This window comes from Cucumis melo, chromosome 2 (assembly GCF_025177605.1).
Source record: "Cucumis melo cultivar AY chromosome 2, USDA_Cmelo_AY_1.0, whole genome shotgun sequence".
In the NCBI taxonomy this organism is placed as follows: domain Eukaryota; kingdom Viridiplantae; phylum Streptophyta; class Magnoliopsida; order Cucurbitales; family Cucurbitaceae; genus Cucumis; species Cucumis melo.
In genome coordinates this window covers 23,286,547-23,307,378 of record NC_066858.1, presented here as the reverse complement: position 1 = coordinate 23,307,378, position 20,832 = coordinate 23,286,547, and the positions used below count along the sequence as shown (strand labels likewise).

General features: G+C 36.8%; 2 protein-coding genes across 2 annotated transcripts; one reads left to right on the top strand and one right to left on the bottom strand.

Moving 5' to 3' along the window:
• Positions 1-3,165: 3,165 nt before the first annotated feature.
• Positions 3,166-5,058, bottom strand: LOC103494156 (guanine nucleotide-binding protein subunit beta-like protein). Its single transcript, XM_008455230.3, has 2 exons — positions 4,087-5,058; positions 3,166-3,449 (listed from the first exon to the last, which is right to left on the bottom strand). Exons 1-2 carry the CDS (start codon positions 4,966-4,968, stop codon positions 3,348-3,350), a joined length of 984 nt encoding a protein of 327 aa, XP_008453452.1. The 5' UTR covers positions 4,969-5,058; the 3' UTR covers positions 3,166-3,347.
• Positions 5,059-14,158: 9,100 nt separating this feature from the next.
• Positions 14,159-20,676, top strand: LOC103494158 (peroxisome biogenesis protein 3-2). The gene is made up of 8 exons (XM_008455231.3): positions 14,159-14,482; positions 14,612-14,673; positions 15,646-15,807; positions 15,901-16,100; positions 16,193-16,323; positions 18,587-18,714; positions 19,650-19,877; positions 20,218-20,676. Exons 2-8 carry the CDS (start codon positions 14,660-14,662, stop codon positions 20,474-20,476), a joined length of 1,122 nt encoding a protein of 373 aa, XP_008453453.1. The 5' UTR covers positions 14,159-14,482; positions 14,612-14,659; the 3' UTR covers positions 20,477-20,676.
• Positions 20,677-20,832: the final 156 nt, after the last annotated feature.

Genomic DNA, 20,832 nt, shown 5'->3' with positions numbered 1-20,832 from the left:
TTACTGAAGGAATTTTTGTTCCCTTATGTACTTTGCTTTTCTAGTTTAGGGTGAAGATTTGAACTTGTTGAAGAGATGTAATTGAAAATGACTTTGATCATGAAGGGATGGAATTGAATTGATTTAATTAAATTTTATCAATAGTATAAATAGTCATTTGAACTTGTCCTATTATTTACATTTTGAAACGTGGAGACTAAATTAAAATTAAAATTTAAGTAAAGGTAGGACAAAGAAATTAATCTAAAATCTAAAAATAAGAAAAAATGGATTTTCTTTTCCTTAATTTATGAATTTCAGAATTTGGAGGGAATTTTAGTTTTGGTTTACAGAAGAAATAAATGATGATGTTGATAATAATAAATCTGGAAGGGATTCACCGGCGTTTTGGGACAGGTGGGAACAGTCTTGTTTTCTAGCATCCTTGGCTTCCCTATGAACAGACATTTTTGCCCATTACTCCTTTCCCTTCTGATCTTGCTGACATTACGGTCAGTGAGTTGCCATTGGGTGATGGGTCTTGGAATGTACCTAAATTGGAATGTTTTCTCTAGGATGAAGATGTTCAGGTGATTCTTCCTGTGCATGTGTATCGTACTGTGATTCTTGATTGGTCTGTGACATTATTCAAAAAGTGGGTTATTTTCCACCCATAGTGCTTATGTGTTGGCTATCCATTCGGGTGAGGGAACCTCCTCTCCTAATGAATATGGAACAAGGAACTTGTGGATTAAAGTTTGGTGCTCGTATCTCGAAACAAAATCAAGATTTTCATGTAGCGACTGTTTCGTAACATTCTTCCAACCAAGTTGAATTTGTTTCTTCTAAAGGTTTCTTCCAATTCTTTTTGTGTGTGTTTTAACAAGGAGTTTGAGTATGTGTCTCACACTTTGTTTGGTTGTTCTCGAGCTAGGAAAATTTCAGACATTGTGTTATCCAAAGCTCTTCGAATTGTTGATAAAAAGATTGCCTATTTCTGATCTGTTGTTGCATGCGGTTGGTTCTCTGATGTGGAAATTTTATTTTTTCTATGGTGACGTATTGGATGGGGTCTGTGTGACGTGTTGCCTATTTTGGTGGAGTATGATGCTAAGAATATCGTTAAGAAGTTCTAGTTCTTGAATTCTATTTCATATCCTCGTGGGTGTTTTGCTTTTTATTATAATGATTCTTTAATTAGTGTTATATACGTGATTATCCCTAACTTTAAAAATATGATAGTGTATCAAAAACTGATCAATCGATATGTATATTTTCCGAAGCCACAATTCTGAAAAGCTTTTTCGAAGTTTAGATTTCTATGCAACCTTTGGAGTCAAGTGATTCAAGGCTATTTGAGTTAATCTAGAGGGTCTCGCATTGGCGACCAGTGAATAGCCATATGATGGTATAGTTTTGCATGGGTAAAGAATGCTCTATAATGTCATTGTCATAGCTGATTGAAGTTTTTGTTCGTAGAAGGCATTTTAATTTTCCAATGGCTTTGGATTAACTTCCCAACCAGAAGGAATGTGGAGTTCTTGGAGCATCTCTTTGTGATATTCTTTAATTGGTTTAAAATCTACTAATTTTAATCTTTGTTTGTCCAATTGGTCAAATTAATTGATATTATTACTTGTTTAGTCTTTGTTTTTGAGCTGTTCTTGTAGTCCAGTGTCTAGGGATGCTCTTCATCTCTTTGACAGAATCTTTGGGCTTGTCGAGAAAAAACTACACAAGCAAATGCTAAAATCACAAGACATACTTCACATTAACAATTTTGGTTAGATGCATAGTTAAAAGAAACATATCAACTGATATATCGTCAGAATAGCGGGTGAATAAAAAAAGGCCCTATACTACCCTCTCTTTCGGAATGTTTTGAACTAATTCAAACTCATCACAATCATCAACACTGATGATTCAGTACTGGTCTTGGAGGCTCGAACCCCCTCAACTTCATGCTCTTGAGATAATACTAATACCAATTGTTAGTCCTATGATAAAATTGTCATTCAATTTCTCTCTAAACTCATGTTAAAGCTATATAACGGTCCGGATTAACTCCAAAATGCCTATGGTCTATGGTCTCTGTGGTGGGAAGCCGTTTGTGGTCTTGGTCTTCACTCAAAAGGTGGAATGAAAGCATCTAACTCTATTATCACCCTCAAAGTCGAAGTACAAGTCGTGGAAGATTGAAGTTAAATTACATGAGCCACCAACTTATTTAATTAGATTGTAAATTGAAAAACAAAATTGCCGATTTCGATTGATAGTTGCCCTTCATAATTGAGTGTTAATTATTTTTTAAAATATAAGTGAGATTTATAAAAATAGATATGAGAGAGGAAAAAAAGTAGAAATTGAAACATACTAAAATAGATTACAGAAAAATTGGATGGTTTTGGTTATATTTTATAATTAGTTTCAATTTTTGTAATATTTGAAAATACAACAAAGAAAATTGAGATTGAGTTAATGTTTTTTTCTTTTTAATTTATTCTATATTATGTTAAAAAATAATAGAGTAACAAGATTATTGTAGTCATGGATGAATTACATAAAAATTACTAATTCCATTGTAAGATAAAATTGTAAATATTCGAAAATTTCAATATTTGTGTATCATTAAATTCTAATCTAACTTTTTAGGAAAAAAATCTAAAATGTAATTCGACAAATTCATAGAGAAACCCTATTAAGCCCAAAGAAACATTGACCAACAAGGTCCGACGGGTCCAACTAACACATAAGAGTCCAACACAAATTGAGGGTTCAAAAAACATCTATTAGATACATAACTACACAAGAAAATAATAAAAAAAAACATTCATGATTCAACATATAAACTATACTTTGGGAAAGACATACAAATTAATATGAGTCTGTTTCTTTTTAAATACAGTATCAGCAAGAATTGAATCACCTTGTGGCCTATTCATTGCTTTGGCAGCAGATTTCAGTAGAGGTTCTTTGCAAATCACCATTCATTCACCAAATATTTTAATTTTAGACGCTGCATGAGTTCATAACTATTACAACATATGCATAAACCGATATAGCATAACCATCAAATCAAAACCTTTTATATAGATGCATGCAACTATGATACTTTCTCTTTAAGAAAAAGTCGGAAGATACTTTAAACCTCTGAATTTTGGTAGATCTCAAAAGACAAAAACATTGTTGACCTCAAAAGTAATCATCTTCAACATTAAATTAAAACCAAATGATTCATTCATCACTCGCAGCAAAACCCTAAAGAAAATTCTAAACACTGATACTTGTAAGGATTAAGGTTTAACAAGTTTCTTCTTCTCAAAATAGAAACAAAAAAGTGCGTCTGCAAATAATCATAATGGATATTTCTAGTAACGACCAATTCCCCAAACTCTGACCACCCCATCTGTGTAACCACCAAACAATGTGCTCCCATCCGCGCTCCAGCTCAAACTTGTGCAGTAAATAACCTGAAAATCCAACACAAAACATAGAATCAGTTATAGATGAATGAATGCGTTCATCAAAGATGGCACAAATTGAAACACGAAGGTCCCTCGTAAAATTTGATAACCCATCATTAGAATGGAAGATTTTGCCTGTTCATCATCGTACCAATATCTAAACTTGCATAAAACTTGACCAAACCACAACATGTGACAACTAAATGTGCAAGCTTGAATTCACTCGACCATTAAAACTAAATCTTGTCAAGCATAAACACAATCCCAAAACATTTACAGATAGAAAAGCAACAAAATTCAGTAATCTATTATGGATTCACTTCCAATGGCTAATATAAAACAATAAGAAAGCTTGGGGCAATTTTTATATGAATGTGATTAAACATTGAAAACCAGTTTCATAAAACATTGTAGGAAAATACACCAATTACATAACTTTCATACGTTCACGATAAGCAAGATGAATGTTAATAACATGGCATACTAATAAAACAGGGAGATGGGCAAATGCAGGCAGACCAGAATAAATTGATCAATCACCAACGAGTACAGAAAAGCAATTGAAATTCAACGAATATTGAATGGATATTAAAGTACAAAGGGTTCAAATAGTAAAGAATGAACAGAGCAAAAACGAATATACCTTAATCTTGTTGGCAGTGGCAGCGTGGGTGTCATCGGTTTTCTCTGCCTCGGTTTTCAAATCGACTTTCAAATCCTCAACAATGCTTTTGCTCTCCAAATCCCAGATCTTAATACTGCTCTCAGTTGCAGCACAGAGCCAGTACCTGTTGGGGCTGAAACAAAGAGCATGAATAATCGATCCGGCATCCAATGAATAAAGCCTCTTACCCTCAGCCAAATCCCATAGCAAAATCACTCCGTCTTTGCCTCCGCTAGCGCACAGGGAACCATCCGGCGAAACAGCCACCGTGTTAACATAACCAGCGTGACCAGCGAGAGTAACTCTCAACTTGCAATTGGTCAAGTTCCAGACCTTAACGGTCTTGTCCCAAGACGCCGAAACAATAGTTGGCTGGAGGGTGTTAGGACTGAATCTAACGCAGCTAACCCAGTCAGAGTGAGCGTCTCCGTCCTGGATTGTGTACTTGCACTCACCGAGAGTATTCCATAGCTTGATGGTTCGGTCACGAGAGGCCGAGACGATCTGGCGATTGTCGATGGAGAAGGCGACGGAGAGAACATCTTTGGAATGTCCGACGAATCGACGGGATGTAAGACCGGTAGCCAGGTCCCAGAGGCGGAGTTCGCCGTCCCAGGAACCAGAAAGGGCGAACTGACCGTCGGATGAGAGAACAACATCTTGAACAAAGTGAGAGTGACCATTGAGCCTTCGTTGAGGAACACCGTAGGTCTTCTCTTCCTTGGTAAGACGCCACAAGATGATGGATTTGTCACGGGAAGAGGTGACAATCATATCGGAATTGTCGATGGGAGTGGCGATGGCCGTCACCATGTCGGTGTGAGCCCTCATTGTGCCTCGCAGAACAAGCCCTTCCGCCATTTTTCTTTTTTGAGGTGTGCTTTGGTTCTACGCCTTGGCTGTGTTGAAGTTTGTGAGCGATAGAGGAGGAAGAAAAGAAAGATACGAATATATATATAGTGAGAGTTAGGGCAAATTAGGGTTTTGTAACCCTAAAACCGTTTGGGATTTTTCTTTTTCTTTTTCTTTTTATTTTATTTTATCCCACCCTAATATAATATTATTTTGTTGCAATTTTTAAGACTTAATATTTAATGTTAATATTCCAAAAAAAAAAGAAACTAGTGTAAAATACAACTTTAATTTATGAATCGGAGAAGATTTTTTTATACATTTTCAACAACAATGTGATATTTTCCAAGAAAATAATCCTATTATATGATCCCAAAACTATTGACATAAATGAAGTGATATGTATGTAATTTTCATTTGATGCCATGCGGACGTTACGTATACGAAACTCGTGAATCCGATGCATGACTATATATACAAACTTGTGTACCTTACTCAAGTTCGATATATTTTTTATTGACTAGTTTAATATATTTTAATAGTAATGTTATAAAAATATAACGAACAAGAATTTAGTTTAGTTTTTTTTGTGTTTGTAAGATATCAAAACATGTAGTTTTAGGATATTATATGAAAATATTTAATCAAATTATATATAAAAAAAAAACATGTAGAGACAACATTGACATAAACTTATATGTCATATGCTGGTTGTTTCTCTTGTGTCCACGATGAGGTACAAGAACCTTAGAACATTATTGAGTGGGTGAAAACATACATGAGTTTATCATGTGCATAGTGTCAAGGGCATAATTGTCCAAGGTATTATTTACCTATGGCCGTATGCCCGAATACCCCCAAATCGCTTTATCTTTATGTCTTGAAAGTAGTCTAGGTTAATTCTTTCGTTTTCGTGTCGCCGAGCCACAGTGTGACATTTCGGCTTTTTCATATGCAAGCATGCCAAGGCCAAAAATCTCAATATGTACTATAGGGGTACATGAATGGTCGCACCCCCGCCGAGCCTTGTCGCACTCTTTGCAAACTAAGCTTTCTCTTTGCAATTGACAGTCTTCAATGCTCACTTTTATGATGTTTTAAACAATTTATTTTCTCTCTCACGTTTTATAAAACCATTTTCTCAAGAACGTGAAGGGAGGCTACGTCATACCGCGAGTTTGTCCATGGATTTCGAATTTCGAACGACTGACATGTTGATCGAGCTAAACAAGTACCGCACAATCGTGTTGAGAAGTTACAATTGTGACAAGTGGTATCAGAGCCAAATTGGCTAATTGACGACAAGACCGAAACATGTCGTCTGCGAATCCATCGGGCAAGGCCCAGAAAGACCGACTAGCAGAGCTAGAAGAGCAGATGCTCTACCTAGTCGAAGTTCCTAACTCCATCCGCTACTTGGAGTCTCGTCTTGACGAAATTTTTTAGAAAACTGATGCAATCGATGCGGTAGCTGGCCGTGTCGAAGGGTTACCGATACAAGAGTTATTGGCAAGAGTCGACACCCTCGAAACAAACATAAGCGTCGGAAGAACTGTTAACTACGAGCGTGAAGACAGTTCATCAGGTTTTGCTGTCCACATGGAAGAACGTGTCAGCGAGCTAGATAGCTCTCAAAAGACACTATTAGAGATGATAAACGACATGTCGGAGGATTTTAGAGTCACCTTCGATGTCGTTAGGAATGAAATCGCAGACGTGAACGCGAGGCTAAATCTCATGATGCGAGCAATGGCAAACCAAGCTCCAACTGGAGGAGCAATTTCGGTTAGCAGAGTAAAGATCCCGGAACCAAAGCCCTTCTGTGTGGCAAGAGATGCAAAGGCTTTAGAGAATTATATTTTCGACCTTGAACAGTACTTCAAGGCTACAAACACCGTCACCGAGGAAGCCAAAGTGACATTGGCAACGATGCATCTGTCTGAAGATGCCAAGTTGTGGTGGAGGTCCCGATACGTGGACATACAGGAAGGGCGTTGCACAATAGAAACTTGGGACGCCCTGAAGAGAGAACTCCGCTCGCAATTCTTCTCCGAGAATGTGGAAATCCTTGCTCGACGAAAGTTGCGTGATCTAAGACACACTGGCGAGATTCGGGATTACGTGAAACAGTTCACGGGGTTGATGTTAGACATTCGCGACATGTCAGAGAAAGACAAAGTATTCTGTTTTGTCGAAGGGCTGAAACCGTGGGCAAGGGCCAAGCTGTATGAACAAAGGGTTCAAGACCTCACGTCAGCTTATGCAGCAGCCGAACGGTTATTCGATCTGACAAGTGACTCTTAAGATGTGAGACGTCACCAAAGTTTCTCACCTGGAAGGAACAGGAATAGTCGTCCGAGTTCTCCCAAAGCTGTCGGGGGAGACGAATGTCCTGGTAAAGACCGCAGATCTCACCAGTCAAACACAGAGAACACATGGCGAAGGCCGAACAATCGGAGCCTACCCAAGCGTCCCTTCAGTTGTTTCATATGTGGGAAGCCACATCTAGCAAGAGAATGCCCGAATAAAGTCGAATTCCATGCGTTTCAGGCCTCATTAATCGCGGATTCAGACGATAAGTCAAATCAAGCTGAGGACGAAATGGGTCAGATAGATGGGAGCGAAAAGACTCGAATAGGGGCCATAAAATACATGTCATCTCTCCAGAAAAAGTCAGGAGAGAGACACGTACCAACGAAAAGGGGCTTACTGTATGTTGACACCTGGATAAACCAAAAGTAGACTAAGAGCACTATGGTCGATTCTGGTGCAACCCACAACTTCATTACAGAGGTAGAAGCTAGACGTCTAAGGCTCCGTTGGGAGAAGGATTCAGAAAGGATGAAGGCCATGAATTTCGTTGCCCTACCTATCGTCGAACTAGTGAAGCGAATGACGATAAAGTTGGGAGGATGGAAAGGTCCCGTAGACTTTGTGGTTGTAAAGATGGACGACTTTGATGTAGTACTGGGAATGGAGTTCCTCATTGAACATCAAGTCATTCCAATGCCCTCAGCCAAATGTCTAGCGATTATCGGATCGTTCTCCATGGTAGTACAAGCAGATATTCGTCAGCCTAACGGGTTCAAAATGATATCGGCCATGCAACTAGACGAGAGTCCCGCCCAAGAGGAACCACCATCCGCGGCAATCCTGCTTGGGGCGTTGGAAAAGCCAGGGGAGACAGTCCCGAAAGACACTCTATGTGTCCTAGAGAAGTGTCATGATGTGATGCCAAATAGTTGGCCCAAATCCTTGTCGATGCGAAGGACGATCGACCATGGAATAGAGTTGCTGCCAAAGGCAAAAGCGTCTGTGAAGAATGCTTATCGCATGGCGCCGCCGAAGTTAGTCAAACTTCAGAAACCATCGAAGATGTTGTTGAATGCAGGATTTAGTAGGCCTGTACAAGCTCCGTATGGAGTCCATGTCCTTTCCCTGAAGAAGAAGGACAGAAGCCCACAACAGCGTAGGGACCGCCGTATCTAGAGTAAGCTCACCGTTCGGTGCAAATATCCACTCCCTATGCTCACGAGGCGGGTGGACCACCCACATGAGGCGAAGTATCTTCCGAAGTCAAACATCCGACCGAGGTACTATCGAGTAAGAACAACGAAGGCAAAGGGACTCGAGACAACTTGTGTCACTGGGCATGAAGCAAACGAGTTCCCCATGGTGCCACTGAGTCTTACCGATGTCAAGAGAGGAAAGTGTTGTTTTGTGCAGAGCCAGATAAACGCGTTGAGTCATGTGGGGGAGTGCCACCAAGGTGGGTTGTTGAGAGAAGAAGACACTCAGTGGAGTGAGAACCCCGAGTGTCAGGCCGCCTTCAATGGTTTGAAGCAAGCCATGATCGAGGGGCCAAGTCTTGGGGTCGTCGATACGACCAAGACTCCCAAAGTTGAAGCCGAGCAATTCAGCTGTGTGCTCAGAGAATATCTGCATCATTGTGTTGATGGCAGACAAAAGAATTGGGTTCAACTGCTGAAGGTAGCCCAATTCGGTCATGGTGCTCAGACAGACTCACTGATCAAGATAAGTCCGTTTGAGATTAAAGGTAAGAGGCGTTCTATATCGCCGCCGCTCGCTGATGGCCATAACGTAGGGGACAGCCTTCAAGATCACTGAGTTGAAGAGAAACGGGGACAGATAGCCGACATCGCTCGAGGGTGTCTAGAAGAAGCTTCAAGGCCGATGAAGGAGAGGGTAGATCAAAAGCGATGCCCTCTTGAGTTCGAGTGGATGAGCAAACTTCCAATTAACGATGCAACAACGTCGTATGATTATCTGTCAACCTGGACCTGGAGGAAGACAGAGAAGTCAAGGAAGTCCTTGCTGACAGAGTAAAGACTGGTAGAAGGTCCACGAGGGAGACATATAAATTCATGGTGAAGCGGAAGAAGCCTCTCGTGGAGGTAACAAGGGAGGACATGTCGAAGACCTTGAAGCGTGGACGCAGAAGACCGAACAGCTCCAGCTTCGCCAGTTGACGAGGACGTCAACCGTTTAAGTGGGGGAGAATGTCAAGGGCATAATTGTCCAAGGTATTATTTACCTGTGGTCGTATGCCCGAATACCCCAAAATCGCCTTATTTTTATGTCTTGAAAGTAGTCTAGGTTAATTCTTTCGTTTTCGTGTCGTCGAGCCACAGTGTGACATTTCGGCTTTTTCATATGCAAGCGTGCCAGGCCAAAAATCTCAATATGTACTATAGGGGGTACATGAATAGTCGCACCCCCGCCGAGCCTTGTCGCACTCTTTGCAAACTAAGCTTTTTCTTTGCAACTGACAGTCTTCAATGCTCACTTTTATGATGTTTTCAACAATTTATTTTCTCTCACGTTTTATAAAACCATTTTCTCAAGAACGTGAAGGGAGGCTACATCATACCGCGAGTTTGTCCGCGGATTCCGAATTTTGAACAGCTGACTTGTTGATCGAGCTAAACAAGTGTCGTACAATCGTGTTGAGAAGTTACGATTATGACACATAGCAATACTAGTGTATGACAACCAAAATTGGATGTGATGTATGCTTGAACTCCTACGAGTGTCTAGAATTAGTTGGAATCGAACCATTAGCTATTTGAGTTGATGTGTCAATATATTGCTAGAATATTCTTTGTGTGTTGTAATTGGCGTACGTGATGAACACATCTTTTATCAATGTTAGATACACTAAGTTTCTATGTTTGAGTGATGCTTATATACTTACAACAAATCAACCACGAAATGAACTTAGTTTTGGTAAATTATGTTGAATAAAATATTATTATAAATCTTAAACAAAATTATTCTATACGAAGGAAAAACTAATATAAAACAATCTTCGTATAACATGATTAGAACAACATATATAAATTTTTGAATAGGCAACAATAATAAGTGTCATCATCAAGTGCGATATATAACAAAGTTCACTACAATAAAAGAACACTAAGAGTTTCAACACCAGTCAACAATTCCCTTTGCAACATAACAAAAGCATAAACAAAATTTATTAAAAAAAAGTTAGTTGTACAAGTACGTTTATTATGTTCTTCTTTCTCTTCGATACATGATCCACCGGGATTTTTATATCTATTTTGGTTATGCACCTTTACATGTATAAACGTCGTAAATTTGTGAGTGATAAAAGGAGGAAGGAAAAAGGAGATATGAAGGTATACATAGTGAGCAAATTAAGAGTTTTAAAGAGTTGTAACTTAAGAATGGTTGAGCTTTGAGAAGCTTTTTCTTCATGTTATATATTAGCATTATTTATCGTCCAAATTAAGTGATATGTGATATGGTGATATAATATATGGAAATTAAAATTACTCTATTACTCCTTCAGTTTGGAAGAAATACGCGTTTGGTACTTAAGTTTTAAAAAATGCACCTTTTAGTCGTCAGGTTTATAAAAATAGGTTTGTTTGGTTCATAAGTTTTTTTAAATGTACATTTTTAGTCCTTACACTACAAGAAGTGAGGGAGACTTCTGACGCATAAAAATGTCGGCGGAAGTGGTAAAGACGTCAGAAAATGAATTCCTGACATAGAAAGGAACGTCAGGAAGACCGTCGAAAGAAACGCATAGGGAGACTGATTCTCGACCCGTCACCAACAAGGCATTAAGAATAATCTTTTCTCGACGTTGTCTTTACCGACGTCTTTGATGCATCGGCAACAAGTCATCCCCGACATCCATAGTTTCGACTTCAGTTATGTGTTGGAAATAACTACTCCCGATGTTTTTATATCCGACGTCGTCCATGCGTTAGGAATAACTATCCCCGACGTGACGTTTACACCATATTCCCGTCGTTTGTACTACGTCGGAAAATATTTTGAATATGTAATTTATATTTTTTTCTGAAATATTTTTTTTTGTAAGATGTCATTCCTGAATTCATTTTCGATTCGGTTAAAGAAAATTCAAAATAAATTAGTAAATTACAAAATACAAACACAAATTCAATAAAAAAATAAATGTTATGATACAAAGAAGTTCAAAAAATGTAACGACGTTCATAATACAAATAAAAAATATTTCTCGTTAAAAAAAAGTGCAAACAAAGTCGTACTTCATAACATACGTCTCCTAACGAGCCTCATACACCATTCTACACTGTGAATCCTACAATGATACAAAAGTGGCTAAGTTTAGTACATGCACGCGTGAATAGTCTCGTATCCCAAGCCCAAGTCACGAAGTTTTCGTTTGGCTTCGTAAAATGAACTAAGGATAGTACTACTGCACATTGGAAATGTTGCTCTTAAGAGCTCTAACAACATGTCAAACAACTTGTTACTCCAATCATTTAGAACCTTCACATGCATCAACTTAACCAAAAAATTCAAAGACAAAAATTCTGAACAACCGGGGTACAACTCATTACGTGCTTCATAAGTCCTAAAATATGTTTGTTGTATCTTCATTTATATGTACCCCAATATTTCTTAGCATTTCATCTTCCTCCATTTCCTCTTCCTGTTCAATCGGGGCTTGTAAATCATTTAGCAGGCCAAACATATCATCTTCTTCATCAAACTGCCTACTACTAGTTTCTTCATCAAAAGGATTACTACTAGTTTCTTCCTCAAAGTTTTTTGTACCTCTAAAACTTAATGACTCTCAATGATACACTCATTATGTGTAGTAGGTGGATATTCTAATAGTCAGTAGATGTCGTTCCACACGCTCTCGTGAGTTCCAATTTAAGTTCATATATCTCTTGTATGGACACCTTATTCGTCCATAGGCATCAACGTGAAACTTGGCAAATTCTAAAAATTAGGTCACTCTCTCTATACTGAAGAGAAAACTTATTCCTAACTTTCATCAAACCCTTGTCCATCGTTTAAGTCCCTCTTGTCGAATAACCTAATCATTAACCATAAACTACTTCGATCTTCGCATCCTACCTACCCCTTGCAATAACGCTACCTTACAAGCTATCATACTACTTCCCTTCAAATCCTCAGAATACAACAGGATAGTTATCCCAAATCAACAACAAAGTTATTCAAAACTACTAAGAAATAAACTATTATAATTGAACTAAAGGCTGTTGTAACTCCAAGATAGCCAAAATGAATCTTAACACATATTACAGAATTTTTAACACAATAATAGCCATCGCCCCCCTCCCCCTCAAATTTTCAACCCTAATCCTTCAAATTTTCAATTCAAACATCCCACCCCTTTAAAATTTCTATTCAACCCCCCTCCTCTCTAATTTTCAACCCAACCCCCTTTAAATTTTCAATTAAAGCTCACTCCGTCTCTTTAAATTCAACCCACACATTCAAAATTTTAATTCTTCAAATCAATTTCTCAAATACCTCAAATAGGGATGTGCGATAGCAAACGGCAGGAGAGGCACGAAGACAGGCTCACGGCTGAAAGTTTCTCCTCTTTTTGTTTCGCCGGCCGAACTAATCTCCGCTTCCTCTTTCTCTTTCGTTTCGGTTATGTGTTTCACATAACAGAAACATCTGTTTTATAGGAGAACTCTTAACGCAACACGAAAACGTCGGGAGATTCCCTTACTCCCGGTGCCATTCCTGATGAATCACTATGGCGTCAGGATCTCCCATTACTCCCGACGCCATTTCTGACGAACCAAAAATGGCATAGGGAGCTCCCCTTACTTTCGACCGATGCCATGCAGGATGTGTCAGAAATCTCTATATGACATAATTAATGATATTAGCTAAAATTTATGAATAAGAGATGTTACTTTTAAAAAGCCATTAAAAATCATTTATAAGAATTTCGATAAATGGTTGAGTAAAAATAATATTTATTTCATATAAACTATTCGATATGTATAAAAAAATATAAGTTAGACATTTTAAAAAATAACAAAATATTTAAAATTATTTAAAAAATACAGCAGATTCCATCGAATCCATTGTAATTTATTAAGTTTTTTCTACTATATGTATTATCCATATTCGTGAAAAAGCATTTGAAGATTATTTTTAAATTTTTTCCCCAAATTTTAATTTCTTACACCTAAATATTCTATGAACTAGTTAACAACATAAATTAAAGAATTTGTAATATAAGATAATATAAATCTACGTCAATTGAGCATTTTTGTCTAAATTTGCAATACAAAACTCATTTCATTCATATAGTTTTTAACCGAATTCTATTTTCTACCATTTTCACGTAGATCCTATTTCACTATTCATGTATTCCAAACATCGATCAGTTTAATCTTAATTAAATTAATTTTCCTAAGAAGTTGTAATACTCTATTTGAAACTTCAAGGTTTTGATGAATTTCAATTGATAATAGATTTCAAATGAATTTCCAAGTTCTTTATCCATGATAGATAAAGATTTTAAAATTCAAATGATTTAAAATCATATTTTTATGAATTTAAAAGTGAATTATAAAACTAACTTTGTCATTTTTTAATTTTCAATTAACAATATATATAGATAAAGATCTCTATTAGTAAATTATAATTCTTTTTACTTATTTAAACATGAAAATTTAAACATATACATTCCAAACAAAATAATTAATTTAAGATCATCCTCAAATTTCAAATCTTGATTTTGTTCAGAAATAGAAAAGTGGACAAACTATTGAGAACAAAACCACCGGTGGGATTGCTTTTGTGCTTGAGACATTCCACCACCAACGGAAGAAGGAAATAAAGAAAATAAAGGAAAAGAAAAGAGAAGTCTACGAAGTGCTAAATAAATCCAAACGGCAAACTCGAAGTGGTAAAGAATTAAAAATCCAAAATTTATTGACACATTTAATCCATCAATCAAATTGGCCACTCTCTTTTCTTAGCTTCTAGCTTCTTTGCCATCTTCAACCTCCAAACCCTCGAAATTTCGCAACCCCAAAGAGACTAACAATTTGTATTCATTTAAAGGGAAAGACTTGCTTCCTAATTTGTTTCTCCAGTTGCTTCCCATTTCGCCTTTTCGCTTTTTAACACTTGGGCTTGTTTCGATTTTTCGAGCCTTATCATGGAGTTCGCGTTTCACCCCATCTCTTTTCCTTTCTGGGTTAGTTATAATATTGTTTTTTCTAGCTTATTTGATATCCGTGTTACGTTTTTTTTCTTTTTACTATTGACTGTTTAGAAAGTTTGTCTTCTCATCTCAATTTTGAGTTTGTTCGAAATGGATTTGCAGACGAAGAAGGCATGGTGATGGATATTCGTTTTAATTCTTGACATCAAAATGTTTCCTATAAGGTCGGTTCTCATGTTTCTGCAGCATTATTTCGTATGACTCCCTTTGTATTGCTATTGATTGAAGGGGCTTTCTTCTGGGTAGTCTTCTTTTTCCCTTGATTCTACTGCCTTAAAGTTGAATTGATAAATTTGTGGCTATGTTTGATTGATGATCCAAATTTGGTTGCCTTGTTATTTTCTTAGGTGGAAATGCTGCTATTCTCTGATTTGAGACAATTGAGATTAGGATAGTATGGCTGGTTTCTAATTGATCAATATAGAATGAACAATTTCGTGTTCTTTGATGACAATATAGGCTCATAACGAGTGTAACTTCCATTTTTTGAATGAATATTTTCCCGGAAAGGAAGAAAACTATGGTACTTTTACCATTACTACTTTATGAAGGATAAGATTTAATAGTTGTGTCATGTATGTGAATTAAAGAACTAAATGAGTAAGAATCTCTCGGGGAGAGGGGATAAGCTTGGGCTTACCTACCACTGCGAAACATCCACGGAGGAAACATTTTTGGATGTTTACAGTAGAAAAAGAAAAGAAAAGAGAAAAGATCATTAAGTTTCACAATGATATTATAAAACAAAGAAATAGTTAGTAGACAAGCATGAAGGAAAAAAAAATCCAAAATCAAGATCGTTGTTTAGGTCAGTATACACTTGAAGGTGTTGGCCAACTTAGGCAGACTCCAGCATAAAGAATTTCACAGAACATTTGATATCTTAGTTAGTAGGCATCAAATGGTTAGAACACATGGTTTCTAGACTATCCCTTTTGCACCTTGCGGCCAACCTAACATCACATTATTTTAAAACTATCTTTTAACTTCAACCTATTGATCTCAAAATATGGTTTGGGAGTGCAAATAGATGTTGAATGAAGATTTTGAAAGTTAGTGGTTGATATCAAGCTGTGGGAATTGTTTGGTTTCTCCCATTTCATCATGTCTAATTATATCTAACATTGTGCAAGCAGGGATTTCTGGAGAAGGCATAAGAGAAAGATTTTAATTACAGCTGGAGTTTTAGGAAGTGGGTATTTTCTTTATCGGCAATATGATTATTACAGTCGAAGGCTTCATGATATCCAGAGAGAATTGGATAATGAGCGTGAAGCAGACGAGCTCATTAAAGCTCAGTTAAGAGATGCTTACTTTTTCTTCCCTTCTTTACATCAGTATCTGTTTTCTGAGTTCTTTAACTTTTCTGTTTGCTGGAATTGTGCTTGCAGAATACAAGCTCATTTTGAGAACATCCAAAGAATAGCTGACACGACGACTCTGCCTCATGCTATACAACATCTACATAGTCGGATAGAGGAAGATTTGGATCTTTCACATCTGACAGAGAGATTAATGATGGGAAAGGGTCAACCAAACACTTTGACATTAGCAGAGAAACTTGATTTATGGGAAAACCTCAAAATACTAAGTATGAAGTGATCTCATTTTGGTTTTTATATCTTCTGGTTTTTAACTGAATAAATAGACTGAGATCAACATGGTTGGAGTGTTTTTTTCCAGGCTTCACAAAGATGGTGATATCGCTATGGGCGATAACTGTGTTAAGCTTATACATTAGAGTTCAAGTCAACATCTTAGGACGACATATGTACATTGATACTGCCCGTGGTCTTGGTAGCTCCCATTTGCTTGTAAGGCCCGCTACTTTTTCCATTTCGTATTTTGTGAACTGTTTTCAGCTTTGTCACTCTCGAAATTACTATGATCTTATTTGATAACAATTACTGTGTTAGATTTTTATTTTTGAAATTGTGTTTTTTTTCACCATAATTTATTTGTTATGGTGAAAATACTAGTCAGAACTTTTAAGCTTAATTTTCAAAATTCTGTTAGTTATCAAATGAGTCATGCATAGATCATTTTATTATTTACTTGGCTTTGTTTTTTTTTACAAATGATTTGTTCTTGATGATGATACTATTTTTTCATTTCTTACATGGAAGTACTCGACAATGATTTCTGTGAGTATTCATTAGAAAGTTGGGTCTCTTTATGATTTGTGCAACTTCATTATTGATCAAATGTCTTTTTAGATTATCTATGTTGTAGGAATCATTTACTAACTGAAATGCCCAATGATAGAATTCTGACTAGAACTTTCAGTAATTGATTGATGCAGTCTCATTTCTTTCATTTGTTCCATATTCTAGGTCTATAGCACATACCAAAGGTTAATCTTTACTTAATTCATCAACTAAAAAATCTGATTGAATCTGGTATATTCTCATCAAGTATTGTCCCCACTAGTATTTCCAAACAGTTAGAGTGCCTATTAAGTTTGTAAGTCATGATACATTTTTGAAATTCTATTGCGCAAGACCCATGAATTAAAACCATTTGCTGCTTACCAAGTGTACGATTCCTCACCACTGTGGCATTACTAGAGAATATGCATATTTGCTTAATGATCTTTTACATTTATTTATAGCCAAAGCTTTGTGAGAAGGCGATATTGAAAATGTGCTCTGAAGAAAGAACAATTAGGATAGGTTTGGGGAGCAAGTAGTATCATAATTTGGTATCTCTCCCGTAGAAGAGAAAGAAATAAATTACCACCTCAATGTGGCGTGGGAATTCTAACTATTTGTTTAATTGATACAAATTGTGACCCCAATAGATTTCGCAGTTGATGAAGGAGATACAAATTGTTTGTTACTTTTGTTTTCCTTTTAATTTTTCTTTCATGAATTTGAACTGCTAGTGTTGCTTATGTTTCAAAGGAAAGCTAGCGAAGGGCCTACAGTTGGGTGGGAAAAATTGTCAGCAATCTTCTATATTCGGAACTTTTATGAATGCAAGTGGGACGTTAAATGGAATTTGAAGGATGCACCATGGTCTAGCAAATGACCCTTCCATATTTTGTAGAGATGTCAGTTTGCTCGGCCTCTTTAGAAACACATTTTGGTGTCTTTGGGATGTGCTTGTTGTGTAGAATATATTGTTGTTCGCTGGTCAAGCAATCCTCTTTTTCAAGATGGGGGGTAATGTCCTATGACATGCTTGTTTCTTTGTAGTTTTGTGGGGTATTTAGCTCGAGAGAAATAATAGGATCTTCAACGAGTTTGAGAGGTTCAGATATTGTTCTACTAACTCTTTTCTGTGGGTATCGTTTCTCTGGAGTTTTATAATTAACAATTAGGTCTTATTCCTTTAGATGGGAGTTTATACTTGTTTAGTTTTTGTTTGTTTGTTTTCTTTTTTTTTTTTGGGGGGGGGGGGGGGGGGGGGGGGAGGGTGGTTCCTTTTTTTTTTTTTTTTTTTTTTTTTTGTGCGCCTTTGTATTTGTTTAATAATGAAAGCTTCATTTCCCATAAAAGCGTATGAAAATAAGTTGGACACTGAAAAAAATTAGCCCCAGCCCTAAGGAATGGGCTTCAAGAACTACTTCACTGCGTTGGATTGACTAGGTTGTCAGAGGAGTCAGTTGTGAAGCCCATGGTTATCAAAGGGATGGAAAAAGAACTGAACCAATTACATTGTCTTTGTGCGCGTTAAGTAACAACAAAATAAACAAGTTTACAAGTGTTTGATCCCTAATGCCAGTTAAGGAGCACCATGCTCCTGCTGGCTGCTAGGCCCTTGTCATCATTCAGTGTAGGTCAAACTATCTATAGTTCAACTCCAATTAAATTAAAATGTCTACAAATTCAGGGTCATTGTTATTTATTTATTTATTGGTGTTTTGGTCATTTTTCTTCATTCATGAAGTGGATTGACCATGTTACCCCAATAAATCAGTAGTCAACATACATGTCAATCCTTTGGCCGGCTGAAGGCTTCTATATATGACATGAGATATTAAGTTTATTTGATATCATAACTTAGAAGGCGGAGTGTGTTACTGTTCAGTTATCTTTTCCCTAATATTGGTCCTTGTGATTTCTGATTCCACAGGAGGAGGCTGATCTCATCGATAGGGATGACCAACAGAAATTTCTGGCCATCTCTGATTTTCTCTGTAATTATGGTCTGAATGCCTTGATTCCTAAATTGCAGGTAGCAGTAGGAGAAGTTCTCAAGAGGTAAAGGCTTTGTTTAGCATAGTTTCAAAAAGATAATTTTTTACTTGAATTTAGTGAACATCATCATATCAAACATATTCTTAATATCTGACGTGGATATATTTTAATACACATGGACACGATCAAAGAAATAACAGCTGTTTGTAGTCACATGGCTTGATATATATAATTTCTCAACAAAATTAAGTATTGTATCATTTTATGGATATTCTTTTACTTTGATTTTATAACCAAAGGATTGATGTAAAATATCATGTTTCTACACTATCTTCCTGTTAATAAACTTGAACATTGTTCAGTTTTTTTTTAAAACTCAAGGACACATATGTACAACCTATAGAACAGATCCTGTTCAAGTAAGGTCGTGAACATTGTTCAGTTGGTTAAGGCACATATTATCTACCAAAGATTCAAATCCGAATCCCCATCTTATTGAACTAAAGAAAGAGTGTCCTGTTAAAGTATTTGTCTTACATTTGAATCACACAGGTCCAAAGTCCTTTGATTACTAGGAACTGAGATTATTTCTTGGTAAAACTTAATTCTAATTCCAAATATTTTGGATTCTTTAACTGTATTGCATAATTAGCCTAAGTCCATTCTTCCATGTGACAAATGAACCACATGTGGCTTAAGATACTTTTTGGGGAATTGAACTGATATTAGAAAATATTTGTAAAGTATGCTTCTGGTGAAGTTGCCTTGAGAATAAACAAGGAACCTCGTATTGACATATCAGGGCAACTAAGAAAAAATGTTTTTTGATTCTGAGCTTTGCAGTCAAGTAAACTGGAAGGGTAGTTCTCCTTCTCCCAAAGCTTTGCTTAAGAATGCTTTACAAAGATCTTGTCTGATTATAACTGTCTTGTATATATGGCTATCTCGACAAATTCTAAGATGTGATTCATATTCTTTGTCAATTTTCTTGGTTGCAGAAAACAATTGCGAGATGTCTTTAATACAACTGTACTTCGCGAAACTACTACACAAATAATTAAAATCTTCATGAGCACAGGAAGTCCCCATCATTGGTTGGACTACTTGATGCCTGGCGACAATCAATCTAGTATTACAGACACACTCTCCACCGATGATGATGCAGTTGCCCCAAATTTCAATAAGTTTGACCAACTTATGATGGAAACTAGAGCAGTACTGCTAAGGTATGAGAAGTTTAAATCAACAGTCGCTATACTGAAATAGACAATCTCATTAGTTGACATGCTTGGAGTATTGAATAAAGATCAAGTTTGGTGTGCACTTGAGAGTCAGAATTCCTTCAAATCCCTCTTTTTTGCATTCTCAAATGCTTGCCTCAATAATGCATTTCAGCTGGAATCATGCTTCCTTGATAATTCAGGGTCGATTTTACATTCCTCTTGTGAACACATTACTTAAGTGGAATATCATCGCTCAAGTATCCACCCAAACAAATGTAAATCTTCAATCACGTTTCATTTCAGTTAAAGATAAAACATCTGTGTTCTCTTTTTATTGGTTCAGTGCCGAGTTTGGGAACATCGTGGAGAAATCGTTAGAAGTAGGAGTTGATGGGTTGATGGAAGAAATGGAGGCTTCACTTGCTGGAAGCAGCAGCAAAGCATCAGGAATACCGTTGGCCAGACTTGTTCCGAGAGTTGCCCAGATGGGGCTATTGCTCCTTGAAGATCCAATCAAAAGTAGATTCATCCAAATGATAAGAGGTATACCAGAAGTCGAAATCTTCTTTACTCTTCTTTATGCAAATATGCCTGCCTCTTAGAAAGAAAGATCATGGCATGGTTTGCTTGCTTGCACATTCTTGCCATTTCTTTAGGTTCTTGTTTTTGTTGTGGGGTTACACATCCTTGTAAAAAGAAGTTTATGGTTTGGCTTGGGTCCTTGAACTTTCACAATTTGAAAGGAGCACTTGGGGTAAAAATAGTGTCAATTTATTTGATAATAATTTGAAAATTCTTTCCATCTCCTGTGTTTTTTTGGTTCTATGCTATCTTGATATGAATTTATATATATTTGTTGGTCCATTATTATTATTATTTTTAAACAATGCACATCCAAAAGAATTAGACGAAAATAATGCATTTTTGTTGTGTGAAGAGAAAGTGTCATCTATGAACC